Source organism: Scyliorhinus canicula, chromosome 2 (genome assembly GCF_902713615.1).
Source record: "Scyliorhinus canicula chromosome 2, sScyCan1.1, whole genome shotgun sequence".
NCBI classification, from domain to species: Eukaryota; Metazoa; Chordata; class Chondrichthyes; order Carcharhiniformes; family Scyliorhinidae; genus Scyliorhinus; species Scyliorhinus canicula.
In genome coordinates this window covers 105,616,754-105,630,358 of record NC_052147.1, presented here as the reverse complement: position 1 = coordinate 105,630,358, position 13,605 = coordinate 105,616,754, and the positions used below count along the sequence as shown (strand labels likewise).

At 48.2% G+C, this 13,605-nt stretch overlaps 1 protein-coding gene across 7 annotated transcripts in view; it reads left to right on the top strand.

Annotated features, from left to right (window-relative positions):
* sipa1l1 (signal-induced proliferation-associated 1 like 1) overlaps window positions 1-13,605 on the top strand; it is a 483,945-nt gene that overhangs the window by 427,819 nt on the left and 42,521 nt on the right. For all 7 annotated transcript variants that reach the window (XM_038784402.1, XM_038784345.1, XM_038784365.1 and 4 more), the window contains one exon: window positions 5,900-6,062. In XM_038784402.1, coding sequence (XP_038640330.1) covers window positions 5,900-6,062 — 163 coding nt within the window. The remainder of the gene's footprint in view (window positions 1-5,899; window positions 6,063-13,605) is intronic.

Here is a 13,605-nt window from a genome sequence, read left to right as displayed (position 1 = left end):
CAACAAAAACATAAGCAATCTGCGAAAGCATTTCTTCAACAGCGTTAGCAGGTGGCCCATCTGGAACAATATCGTGCACCAGGTCCTGCAGCGTTGTCTTGCTTCAAACCGGATTGCCTTCTGGACTCGTACATGCCCCTGAGCCCGGTGTTCCAGGAACCATGTATCTTATTAAAAATTGTTCTTCATTCCAGCTGCAGAAAAGGAAGAAAACAGCAACAGCAGCCACCAGGCACCTGCAGCCACCAGCAGGAGCAAGCAGCAAACACAGCCTGCAGCTGTGACGTGCTCTCACAACTAAAAATACCCTTCAGCTGTGAAGCTAGAGGCTGCTGTCAGTCAAAGGGAGTTAAAGTGACCATCAGGAAAAACCAAGAGAAGGGCTCTGTCCTTGAGGTTTTTGAGAGGACAGACAGGCTGCAGCTGTAGCTGCCCATGTTGTGGGTTACCACAATATTTAAAGATGGCTTGAAGGCCTCATGGAAGAAAACTCCCTCCCCCGGCCCAGAGGTGGCCCCCCAACCTGGAACACTTCAACTATCCCCTATCCCGCCCAGAAGCACTGGGACAGCAGCTCCAGTGCCCTTGAGCTGCATGCCGGGGAATGGAAATGTCTTCTCACCTCTGAGATTCCCTCGGCAGCCATTGCGCCAGCTTCACGGTTTTAAAAAGGAGTACCAAATGACACCGGCATGATTTCTCATTGGAGAGCCAGTTAATTCCTGGGAAGCCTTGATATTTGACTTCAATCTTGCTAAAGAGATAGAAATGAATGCGAATGAGGGTTACCGATATGCTCGCCAAATATGGGCGTTATCTAGAACTCTCCATCGGGAGCGGGCCGGTGAGATTGCAAACTGGCTTGCCCCCGTCGCGAATCTCGATTTTGGCCTTTCCTGCTATATAACCGACCAGGCCAACACGGTGGTTAAATCGTACCCATTAATACATTTTTTAATAGGGAGACCGAATAGACCAACATAAACATTGATTGATGAGATGAGTGATATGTGCGTATGCAAATTTTTTAGAAAAGGGATGTATTGAATAAACAAATTCAGAGGTTAAAACCCATGGTCCAGCTGGATTGCATTCTATACTTTAAAGGAATCTGGGGAAGAGATAACCACATATATTTAATAATTAGTTAGAAAAAGATGTAGTGCCAATAGACTGGTGGATAGTCTATGCAATTGCTATATTTAAGAATGGGGACAGGACATGTCCAGGGAATTACAGAGTAGTCAGCTTAACTTCAATGTAGGAAAAATAATGGAATCCTTGCACATCTAGCATGAGAAATATAATAACGAATAGTCAACGTATAATTCAAAATGGCAAACCTTGCTGATTTTTTTTTTAAGTAACGGAGAGAGTGGATTAAAAGGCAATTGACATGGTTTATCTAGATTTTTAAAGGCCTTTTATAAGACACCCTATAATAGGTACTGAATAAGGTCAGAGAATGTGGAGTGAGGGGACAATTGGCAGAATGGATTGCTAGTTATCTTCAAGATGAGGCAGAGACATTGAAGAGTGGCAGAAGGTGTAATGTGGTGATCCACAGATCAGTGCCGGAACCAGTGCTAATCACATTTTACATTAGCAACTTAATTTGGAATCAAAAACACAATTACTAATTTGTATATGATGCCAAATTGGGGCAGATAGATATACTGGTGGAAAACTGCAACAATTTATAGGAGGACTTCAATAAACTTGCAAAATGGGCAAAGGAGTTCAGCATGGGTAAATACGGGGTATTACATTTTTGTAGGTAGGGAGGTTACTAATTGCTTGGAAGGTGTGAAGGAACAACTTGGCGTAAAGGAATAAAGTTATCCCTGAGGCCAAAAACATTGATCACCATAAAGTTGCACCACAAATTAGCAAGGCTACAACAAAGCAAACCAGCACCAAGCTTTATTTCCAGAGGGATAGAATCGAAACCCGGGGACGTTAAGCTGAACCTGTATTGAGTCTTAGTTAGGCCACACTTGGAGTACTTCATGCAACATCGGGTTGCCATATTATAAAAAGGATATAGTAGCAATGGAGAGGATGCAGTGATGTACAATGATGATACCAGAACTATGAGGGCATACAGATCAGGAAAGGATTGACAAGCTGGCTGTCTTCTCTCTTGGGGGGGGGGGGGGGGGGGGGGGGGGGGGCGCGGAAACAATTACATTATGAAATAATTTGATTAGTGTGGAAAAGGAGGGATGGGTGGCACCGAGGACCCGGGTTCAATCCTGGCCTGGGTCACTGTCCGTGTTGGGGTTTGCACATTCTTCCCCCCCCCCCCCCCCCCCCCACCCTCCCACCCTCCCACAGCCCAAAGATGTACAGAGTAGGTGGATTGGCCATGCTAAATTGCTCCTTAATAATAAAAAAAGAGTGCTTATGGAGAAAATGTTTCCTACTGTGGGGAAGAGTATAGGTATTGGCTAGCACTCCATGCCATTTGCCAAGAAATCCAATAGGGCAGTCAAAAGAAATGTCTTCACTCAGTGGTCGGAATGTGGAACTTACTACCACAGTGAATTGTTCAAGCGAATAGTATAAGATGCGTTTAAGAACAAGTTAGCCAAGCATTTGAGGGAGAAGGGAATAGAGAGTTACGATGGTAGATTTAAATGAGCAAAGACGGGTGGAAGCTCAAGTGGAAGATAAACACTAGCATAGACAGGCTAGGCTGAAGGGTCTGTTTCTGTACCGGTGTCCGATGTCATCCTGTGCTTGCTGACCTACATGACTTCCTGGTTAAGCAACACCTTAACGTTAAAATTCTCATCCTTGTTTTAAAATCCCACTATTGTCTTGCCCCTCCCTAGGTTTGTAATCTTTCAGCCCCACAATCCTCCAAAATATTTGGATACCTGCGCTCCTCTAACTGTTCTCTCTTGAGCATCCTCGATTTTAATTGCTTCCCCATTGGTGAGTGACTGTGCCTTCAGCTGCCTTGTGCCCCAAGCCCTTAAAATCCTTCGTAAACATCTTTTTCTCTCCATGTCACTTTCCTCCTTCAGGATGCGTTATAAAACCACCTCTTTGACCAAAATCATCTGTCCTAATATCTCCTTATGTGGCTTGGTGCCAGTTTGCTTCATAGCACATCTGTGAATCGCTTTGGATATCTCATCATGTTTAAAGCACTATATAAATATAGTTAGCTTTTGTTAGAAGCTCTCCATGAGGGTGCACCCCTGTTACTTGACTCCATTTTCTCTAATTATCTTTTGCAACTGTAACCATGTAGTTTACCAGCATAGAGCATTGTTACATTTCCCAGTCCTTATCCATACCATCAATTCAGGCATTACCTTGCATCTGGTGTTGAATGGAAGAATTCCAGCTCTCACTATAACCCAGTCTGGCTCATCAGCGTCGCCAGAGTGCTGTGAAAGTTTGAGAGTTCACTAAACCATGAATGCCACAACTGTCTAGATATATTCCTGGAGGGTTGGTCATCTGATATTTGATCATGTGACACTAACCTGCTGCTTTACTGTATAAAGGTTGTTTCCTCTGTAATTGCATACCTTAAATACCTATGAACTGATTATTTTAAAAAAATGTTACTACACACTGATAGGATATTGCAAACTTTCCCAAGTGCCAGATGAATGATTCTGTGATGTCTCTTCCTCCTACTTGCCCTACCTCCATCCCCCACCCTCTGGCTCAGACCTGGGCTGTCCAGTTTCTCAGTCCCCAACCCCAAGAGTTAGGTTCACTGATAAACCAGTCCCAAACGTTAGGTTATTTAATTCCACTGCGCTACCCCTGTCCAAGCTTCCTGCCAAAGCAGTTCTGGAAGCTTGGCCTTTTAAATTTGTGCCCACTACTTCATGCCCCTGGCCCTGGGTGTTAGGTGCTGTGAACCCACCTGCTCACCACCCTCCCCGAGACCAGTTCTGAGAATCAGGCACTCTAATCCAGCGCCCCAACACTTTCCCTCCTACAGCTACTTCCTCCCCCTCTCCCCCACCTCCACCTCGTGACCAGCCCTGAAAATAGGTTCTCTAATTTCCACTTTTTGTTTCCCACAATTTCAATAATAAAATGACAGGAGACAAAGCATTTCTCGTGACTAACCAAAGTCCTGACACTTGTTTTCAAATGCTACATTGACACGAAATCCCCTGACAGTTTGGCTACAGCTTCGGGAATAGAAGCTGAAGAAGCAAATTGAATAGCCTAAATGCATATAGCTGCTGGTTGGGAACATAATACTGTTTATGGTGCTCAACTGCGACCCCCCCCCCCCCCCCTCAATAACTAGTCAGGTCTTGCCCCCAGTGTACACTGGCCATGATTTTGTCCTTCATACAAGGCCTCAGTGCCTGCACCATTAACTATTTTTATGATAGTTTCACATTTCTTTCACAGTCACTAATAATCCAACTCTTTCTTATCCATCACCACATTATTGGCTGCTCTGCATGGCTACATTAAGTTCTAATTTTACTGGATATAGAATAATAAAATAATTATAACCGAGAAGAAGGCCAAATTGTGACCATGCCAAATCTGTTTAGAGCACCTTGGCTAGTCCCGCTTCCCTACCTTTTCCCTGTGGCTCTGCAAATCTTTTTTCTTTAGGTAATTATTCAATCCCTTTTGAAAGCCACGATTGAACCTGCCTCCTCCACCCTCTAAGGCAGTGCGTTCCAGATCCAAACCACTAGCTGCGCAAATAGTTTTTCATTGTTAGTCCTCTGGTTCTTGATCCCTCCACCATCTGCGATCCTTGCTCCATCCAGGTGTACTGAATCAAACCTGAAAAGGATTGGCCTCACACCCACACATCAAAGCTTTGCCTCCCCTCATTGGTGCACTGTTATACATCATCAACTTTTTACTTCCCTGTCTCCTCCCAAGTGACACATAGCAGTGCTTGGGAGTCAATCCTCAACTCCAGGAGAATCCTGGACAATGTGGGAGGGTTGACATTTGTACATGGACTTTGACTCAGTTCTAATCCATAATGTGAATGTGAACTTGCCTGGTTATATTAAAATGCATACCTTCAGTTTAGACACTCGAGTGATGATTAGGAATAATTTTTGTGAAGCAGTAGGTATGAGCTGCACATACCCACTTCCACTGAAGGTGCTGAGTGACACGCAATGGCAGGTTTCCTGGTGGCTCAGACCAAAGGAAAGGGAACACTGGTTTTCTGATTCAGTGGTGGGGATGCAGAGGAAGGCGGGAGCGATACCATCTCACCTTCACTCTTGCAGCACCTGCTGTTGCTCTGCCTGGATTCAGTCCTCCTCTTTCAGACCAAGGAGGTCCCCTAACAAGATGCCCAAGACAAAGCACCCACATTTCTCTTGGTGACTGCTATAAAGTGTCTAATAAGGTGGAATAGCGTGAAATCCTCAGAGAATCTTCCGCAATATGTTGGGGAAGTCTTGACAGAAGTGTCCCAAAATGTTTCTCCATTTGCACATGAATGTTAGAAACGTGATGTACCTTCATTCTCAGGAACAGCTTGATTACTCCTATTCAGCTGCTCGTTATTAAGTGAAAGAGTTAGACACATGCTGTCGACTAAACTGCCGTGCAGTCTCTTTGCTAGAAAACAATTTATGTGGCAACAAGCATGACAATCCTCTGGGCTAGTTATTAAAAATGCGTGCTCAACTTCTCTATCCAAGATGGTATTTTGTGCTAAACTTCCATTGCTGCTCTAGACCCCAAATTGACCATCCTCTTTGGTGTCTAAAGGAGCTCAGAAAAATTTGCCCCAAGGAGCAATAACCAAATGCATCACAGGGATTTTATTTTTGTGTATGTGTGCATGCATGAAACATATTTTATACATTTAGCCCTTCATTTTCAATAGTGTAACAAAGGGTTGCAGTTGATCTTTTATTCTCTTTACTAGGCGTCACCACAGCGATGTTTGCGAAATCACACAGACGAAGCTGCGAGGTTCAGTTCGAGACTTGAGGTCTCCTAAGAGGTCATCAAAGTCCACAATTGAAGAAGACTTGAAGAAGCTAATTAATCTCGATAGTCCTCCCCCAGACATGGGTAAAGATGGGAAGGTATGCAAACTCTAAATGATGATACTGTGTGCGGATGCCGGACCTGATTAAAACTTCTCAGACATGGTAAACGTCACACTCCTTTGTTAATAATCTTTTCCGCATTCAAAATATTATGGCTTGCTGCCAATTTCAAATTACTTTTAATTTGGAAGAGTCATTAACTTAATTATTGAGCACTACAACACATTGCATCATTTTTAGAGCTGCAAGTCCTGTTAGAACACCATTAACCTGAGACTACAGGTTTCCTCTTGAAAAAGGAAAGACAAAAACATAAATGGTGCAAGGAATTAGTTATTAGACCTGGTCCTTCCATTTAAATGGACATGTACTAGCTTAGAAGTTTTGCTTTTTGAGCTAGGTTTTACAAAGCCCCTTATTATTCCAATCTGACGTCACCTGGTGACTTGAGGTTTGCGGCAAAGGCTTCCTGTGTCACAATCTCCAGTCTCTTGCACAAACACAGCATCTGATGAATGCTTCCAGCATTTCCTAGGAGCTTGTAAAATACGTTTCAGACAACAGTACAAGTTTCAGTGCTGACCTTAGCCCTTCTGTGAAAGTCTGTGCAAGGTGATGTCAGTCTTTGTAGAATGTTCCCATCTAGTTTGTTGCATTCAATGCTCAAGGGGCAGGAAGCACGAGCATTTTTGCCAGAAGTATGGAGGACAATGCATACAGCCAGTTCCTTTCAGGCATTCTGACTGATGGAACCAATTCATGTTCATTGCAGCAAGAAACCACTATTCATAAGAAAATTAGTGAGTTTCTTTTCAGTGAAACTTGTCTGCTGTTTTATTTCCCCACTTTTCTCATCCTGTGCCAGCATGAAGCACACTTGAATTCAGTAAAGCACAGTTGATTGCAGAATAATGCTTCCATTTCTCTGCTTCAACATGTCGTAAATGCCTCAACTCAGAAGAGCAAGAGTTTGAATGCTTCTATCCCCAGACCAGTTATCAGCTAGCCTACCTGAGCCAGATGTACGATTATTGCTCATCTAGGATTGATTCAGTACTAAGAGTTTGTTCTTACAGAGGTCCCAGTTGAGACAGTCCATTTGCTCAAGGTTTGGAGCCAACAGATAGATTTTGATGTCCTCAGTCTGGTCTGATTCTGAAATCAAGCAGCACAGGACCAAATCAGTGTGCTTTTTAAAAATAAAATGTACTTTATTCCAAACATGTGTAAAACAGCAACAAATAAAATACACAGTCCACAACACCATAGTCCACAGTTTGTATAATTTCCCCCCCCCCCCCCTTATCTCTTCCCCCGACGACGAACAATTCCTCAAACGGAATCATGAGCAACCCCCACTGCATCTCAAAGCTCTCCGCTGACCCCCTCAACTCCAACCGGAGAAAGTTGTACAAGTCCCCCAGCTAGGCCGCCACCCCCGGCAGCGTTTCCGACCTCCAATTTAACTGGATCTTTCGCAATCAGAGAGGCGAAGACGACAACATCAGCCCCCTTCCCCTCCAAAAGTCCTGACACTTCCGATACCCCCAAAATTGCTACCATTGGGTCCAGCCTGACTTCCATCCCCACTTTCTTAGATAGCCTCCCAGTATCTCTCCAGCTTCTCACAATCCCAGAACATGTGCGCATGGTTCACCGGCCATCGTCCACACGTCTCACTCTTCAGCCACCCCCCAAATCCGTGTGTTAACTCAGTGAGCCTCATAGGCACAGGGAGTTTTCTCTACAAAGAGCAATATTTCATGTTTCAACATTTAAACGGAGTGAACTGTTTCCACCATATAATTATCTCTGTTAAAAATGTAACCTTCCCTTTGCATATGTGTATCAAGTATATAAAATGTTTGTATTGTGGTTTCGGTGACTTCACTTCCCCGGCTCCAGTTTAATGTATAGAGGTTAAACTAAATATTACAACCACGTTTCTCATGAAGGTTTCCTCGCAACTGATTTAGTGGGGTTCTAAGAAAGAATTTTAATTTTGCACAGCACCTTGAGACATGCTCTGGAGATTCCAGAGTGCTTTCCAAACAGTTAATTACTACTGTTGGTATGCAGGTTAAAAAGGCAGCCAATTATTGTGGCACCTGAATGAGTAATGTTGTGGGGGTGGTTGAGGGAAGAATCCTGTCCCTGCTCCATTCCCCCCCCCCCCAGGGTGACAAACAGCTCCTCAATCACGGCCACAAAAATACCCCACCTTGTCTCAAACTCCTCTGCAGAACCTCTTAACTTATGCTTTATTTTTTCCAACTGCAGGAAGTCGTACAGGTCACTCGACCCCAACCAAGCCGCTACCCCCAGTGGCGATGCCGACCGCCACTCCTGTAAAATTTTCCACCGGGCAATCAGAGAGGCAAAGGCCACGATATCGGCCTTCCTCCTCTCCATGAGCTCCGGCTTCTCTGAAACCCCAAATATTGCCACATCCTCCTCCACTAACCTTGCTAGAACCACGAACATTTCCGCCCAAATATTTCTCCAATTTTTCACAACCCCAGAACATGAGTGTGTGATTCGCTAACCCCACCCGCACCTCCGACACTCATCTGCCCCGTGAAAGAACCTACTCATTCTTGCCCAAGTCACATGTACCCTGTATACCACCTTAAACTGTATCAGGCTCACCCTTGCGCAAGAGGAGGTCCTGTTTATCCTTCGCAGTGCCTCACTCCATACTCCCCAATTGATCTTCCCTCCCAACTTCCCTTCCCATTTTTCCTTTATCTTCACCACCCCTCGCCTCCCTGCTCCCCCAGTCATTTGTATACATCCCCAATTCTTCCCTCTTCTTCCATATCCGGAAGCAGCAGTCGCTCCAGCGGGGTGTATCCCGGCAACCTAGGGAACTCCTTCCAGACCTTTCGTGCAAAATCCCTAACCTGCAGATACCTGAACTCATTCCCCTCAGTAGTTCTACCCTCTCCCTTAACTCCTCCAGACTGTCGAACCCTTCCTCCAAATACACATCCCTCACCTTGACCAGCCTCACTTCCCTCCACCTCCTCTATATACTATCCACACCCCTGGCTCAAACCCATGATTCTCGCACAGCGGTATTAATACCGACATTCCATCCACCCGAAAATGCCTCCTCAACTGATTTTAAATCTGCACCATGGACTGCACCACTGGACGCGGTGCCATTGGCAACTCTGCCGTCACCATAGCCCTTAAGCTGGACCTCTTGCATGATTCCTCCTCCATCCTAACCCACTCTACAAATCTCGGCCCAAACCCAAACCTTCCCAGAACCTCGAACACGTACCGCCACTCCACCCGATCAAATGCCTTCTCCACCTCCATGGACACCACAACTTCTGGTACCAGAGCTTCCGGTGGATTCCTAATGACGTTCAACAACTTTCTTATATTACCCGCGAGCTGCCTGCTTTTCACAAAGCCTGTTTGATCCTCTGCAACCACCCCAGGGACACAATCCTCCATCCTTCCCGCCAACAACTCGCCAATACTTTCACATCTGTGTTCCACAATGATATGGGCCTCTATGACCCACATTCCACCTGGTCCTTCGCCTTTTTCGGGATTGATGTAATCACTGCCTGCATCATCGTCTCTAGCAACTCCCCCTTCTCCAGCGCTTCATTAAATGTTCAAAGCAGATACAGTGACAAATCTGTCGTGAACTCCTTATAAAATTCTGCCAGGTACCCATCCGGCCCTGGGGCCTTCCCCGTCTTCGTACCCCTGATACTGTTCAGCACCTCCCTCAACCCCAGGGGCTCCCCAACACCTGCCTCTTTGCTTCCTCCACCTGGAAAACATCAGCTTGTTCAGTGATGCTCGATCAATGACTCCAGAAGCGAGATCAGACAACAATTGAAGGTTTTATTGGACTAGATGTTTCCCCCAGGTACAGAATGCAGCCGCTGGGGAGACTCAGGCTCTTATACTCCGCCTTACTGGGCGGAACCAGCAGGCTGGCTTCACCAATGATCTTGCTGTCTCAGGTACCTCCCACACCAATGGTTTTACAGCATCAACCTGGGTACCGTAATACCCCCAATACCGACTACCACATTCACCCCATGTTAAAAAAAGAGTCCGGCGGGGGTGATGGTCTCGCGTTATACAGTTTTAGAGGTTGAGGTTACGGTGGTACCTGGTATGCATTAGTACAGTGTTTTGCCTCATTACATGGCGCAACTATTTACAGTATTTATTGAAGCAATTAATCGATTGGGGGCCCTGGTCATCCTCTGCGATCGTCGCAGTTTCGGCGGTGATGCAGGCGCCGGCTCGGGCATCCGTGGATCCGGGAGCGTGGCTTTGGCTTCTTCGGTAGCTTCATCACCCCTAGATGGGACCAGTGGGAGGACCGATCCACCTGGGAAGGAGGCGGCTGTGGGGTGCGCTGGTGGGAGGGAGGGTGGGGTAGGTGTGGGGGGGGGGGGGGGGGGTAGGGATCCAGCGGGCGGCAGGCCCCGTAGGGAGACCATATCCTGTCGGCCGTCGGGGTAGGCGTACTAAGGGTTAGCGCGAAAGAGGTGGACCCTCTCGACCAATGGGTCCGACTTGTGGGCCCGCACGTGTTTGCGGAGCAGGATGGGTCCAGGAGCTGCCAGCCAGGTTGGGAGCGAGGTCCTGGAGGAGGACTTCCTAGGGAAGACAAGGAGACGTTCATGAGGTGTTTCGTTTGTCGTGGTACACAGCAGTGATCAGATGGAGTGGAGAGCATCAGGAAGGACTTCCTGCCAGTGGGCGACTGGGAGATTCCTGGACCGTAGGGCCAGTAGGACGGTCTTCCAGACCATTCCGTTCTCCCTCTCTACCTGTCCGTTTCCCTGGGGGTTGTAACTGGTCGTCCTGCTCGAGGCAATGCCCTTGCTGAGCATTAATTGACGTAGTTCATCGCTCATGAAGGATGACTCCCTATCGCTGTGTATGTAGGCGGGGAAACCGAACAGTGTAAAGATACTGTGGAGGGTTTTTATGATGGTGGCTGTGGTCATGTCGGGGCAGGGGATGGCGAATGGGAACCGGGAGTACTTGTCAATCACGTTCAGCAAATACGTGTTGCGGTCGGTGGATGAGCGGGCCCTTTGAAGTCCCTACTGAGGCGTTCAAAGGGACGTGAAGCCTTTATCAGGTGCACTTTCTCTGGCCTGTAGAAGTGCAGCTTGCACTCCGCGCAGATTTGGCCGTATCTGGTGGTGGTCCTGACCTCCTCCGATGGAGTAGGGCAGGTTGCGGGTCTTAATGAAATGGAAGAATCGAGTGAGCCCCGGGTGGCAGAGATCCTCGTGGAGGGTGCGGAGTCGTTCCACTGTGCGTTGGCACATGTGCCGCTGGATAGGGCATCAGGAGGCTCATTTAGCTTCCCGGGACAATACTAGATCTCGTAGTTATAGGTGGAGAGCTCAAACCTCCAGCGTAAGATCTTATCGTTCTTTATGTTGCCCCGCTGTGCATTATCGAACATGAAAGCAACCGACCGTTTGTCAGTGAGGAGAGTGAATCTCCTGCCGGCCAGGTAATGCCTCCAGTGCCACACAGCTTCTACTATGGCCTGGGCCTCCTTTTCAACGGAGGAATGGCGGATTTCTGAAGCGTGGAGGGTGCGTGAGACGAAGGCCACGGGTCTGCCTGCTTGGTTGAGGGTGGCCGCCAGAGCTACGTCGGACGCGTCGCTCTCTACTTGAAAGGAATGGGATTCATCGATTGCGTGCATCGTGGCCTTTGCAATTACCGCTTTGATGCAGCTGAATGCCTGCCGGGCCTCTGTCAACAGGGGAAAAACCCTGGATTGGATCAGTGGGCTGGCCTTGTCTGCATAGTTTGGGACCCACTGGGCATAGTAGGAAAAAAATCCCAGGCAGCGTTTCAGGGCCTTGGAGCAGTGGGAGAGGGGAAACCATGAGGGGGCACATGCGTTCGGGATCTGGGCCTATAACGCCATCATGCACTACGTAGCCGAGGATGGCTAGACGGCCGGTGCTGAACACACATTTGTCCTTGTTGTAGGTTAGATTAAGGATTTTTGCTAATGGAGGAATTTCTGGAGATTTGTGTCGTGGTCCTGCTGGTCGTGGCCGCAGATGGTGACGTAATCGAGGTACGGAAACGTGGCCCGCAAACCGTACCGGTCAACCATTCGGTCCATCTCCCGTTGGAAGACCGCGATTCCGTTTGTGAGACCAAAGGGAATCCTTAGGAAGTGGTAGAGCCGCCCATCTGCTTCGAATGCAGTGTATTTGCGGTCGCCAGCGCAGATGGGGAGTTGGTGGTAGGCGGACTTGAGATTCACCGTGGAAAAGACCTTATGTTGTGCAATCTGATTGACCAAGTCAGATATGCGGGGGAGAGGGTATGCGTCAAGCTGCGTATACCTGTTAATGGTGTGACTATAATCGATGACCATCTTGTGCTTCTGCCTGGTCTTTACAACCTCTACTTGAGCTCTCCAGGGACTGTTGCTAACCTGAATAATACCTTCCTTCAGTAACCGCTGGACTTCCGACCTAATGAAGGTCCTGTCCTGGGCACTGTACCGTCTGCTCCTGGTGACGATGGGTTTGCAATCCGGGGTGAGGTTTGCAAAAAGGGAAGGCGGATCGACCTTGAGGGTCACGAGGCTGCAGACAGTGAGGGGGGGTATAGGGCTGCCGAATTTAAAAGTTAAACTTTGGAGGTTACATTGGAAGTCTAACCATAGGAGCGTGGCGGCGCAGAGGTGAGGGAGGATATAGAGCCGGAATTTTTTTACTTCCCTTCCCTGGACCGTGAAGTTCGCTACGCAGAACCCTTTTATCTTTACAGAGTGAGACCAGGGAGATCCTTTGGTTAACTGGGTGGAGGATAAGAGAACAGCGCCTTACCGTGTTGGGGTGTATGAAGCTCTCTGTGCTCCCGGAGTCGATCAGGCAGGATGTTTCTCGCCCGTTGATGAGCACGGTCGTCATCGCGGTCGAGAGCGTTCGGGACCGAGACTGGTCCAGGGTCACCAAGGCGAATCGTGGTAAAAGTTGGAGATTTTCCTCGGGCAGTGTGTGGTCATCCGAATCGGGGTCTTGAGACTCCAGCTAAGATGGTGGTGCCCACCAGTCGCACATGGCTGGGGGTGTGCAAGACGGCGGCGCCCATCCGTCGCACGTGGTCCCTAGGGAATAAGATGGCGGTGCCTGGGGCCCGCACGTGGCTCGGGAAAAGGAAGATGGCGGCGCCCGCTGGCTGCACGTGGCTCGTGGAAAGAGTTGTGACCGCCGGGCCTGGCATACTGCCACAAAATGGCCCTTTTTGCCACACCTTTTGCAGGTGAAGGAGCGGGCCGGGTAGCGCTGCCGGAGGTGCTTGGCTTGCCCGCAAATATAACAGCGAGGCCCCCGGGGTTTCCTGGTAGCCGCGCGGCACAAGCTTGGGGGGGGATGCATCGGAGTCGGCCGCGGGGGTGTTTCCACGCTGCCCAAGGGGCTGCCGCATGGTTGGGGACGTACGCGCGGGCGTTTCGGGGGGCCACATCCAGGGAGCTAGCAAGGGCCCGTGCCTCCTTGAGGCCTAGTGTCTCTTTCTCCAGCAACCGTTGGTGGATTTGGGAGGA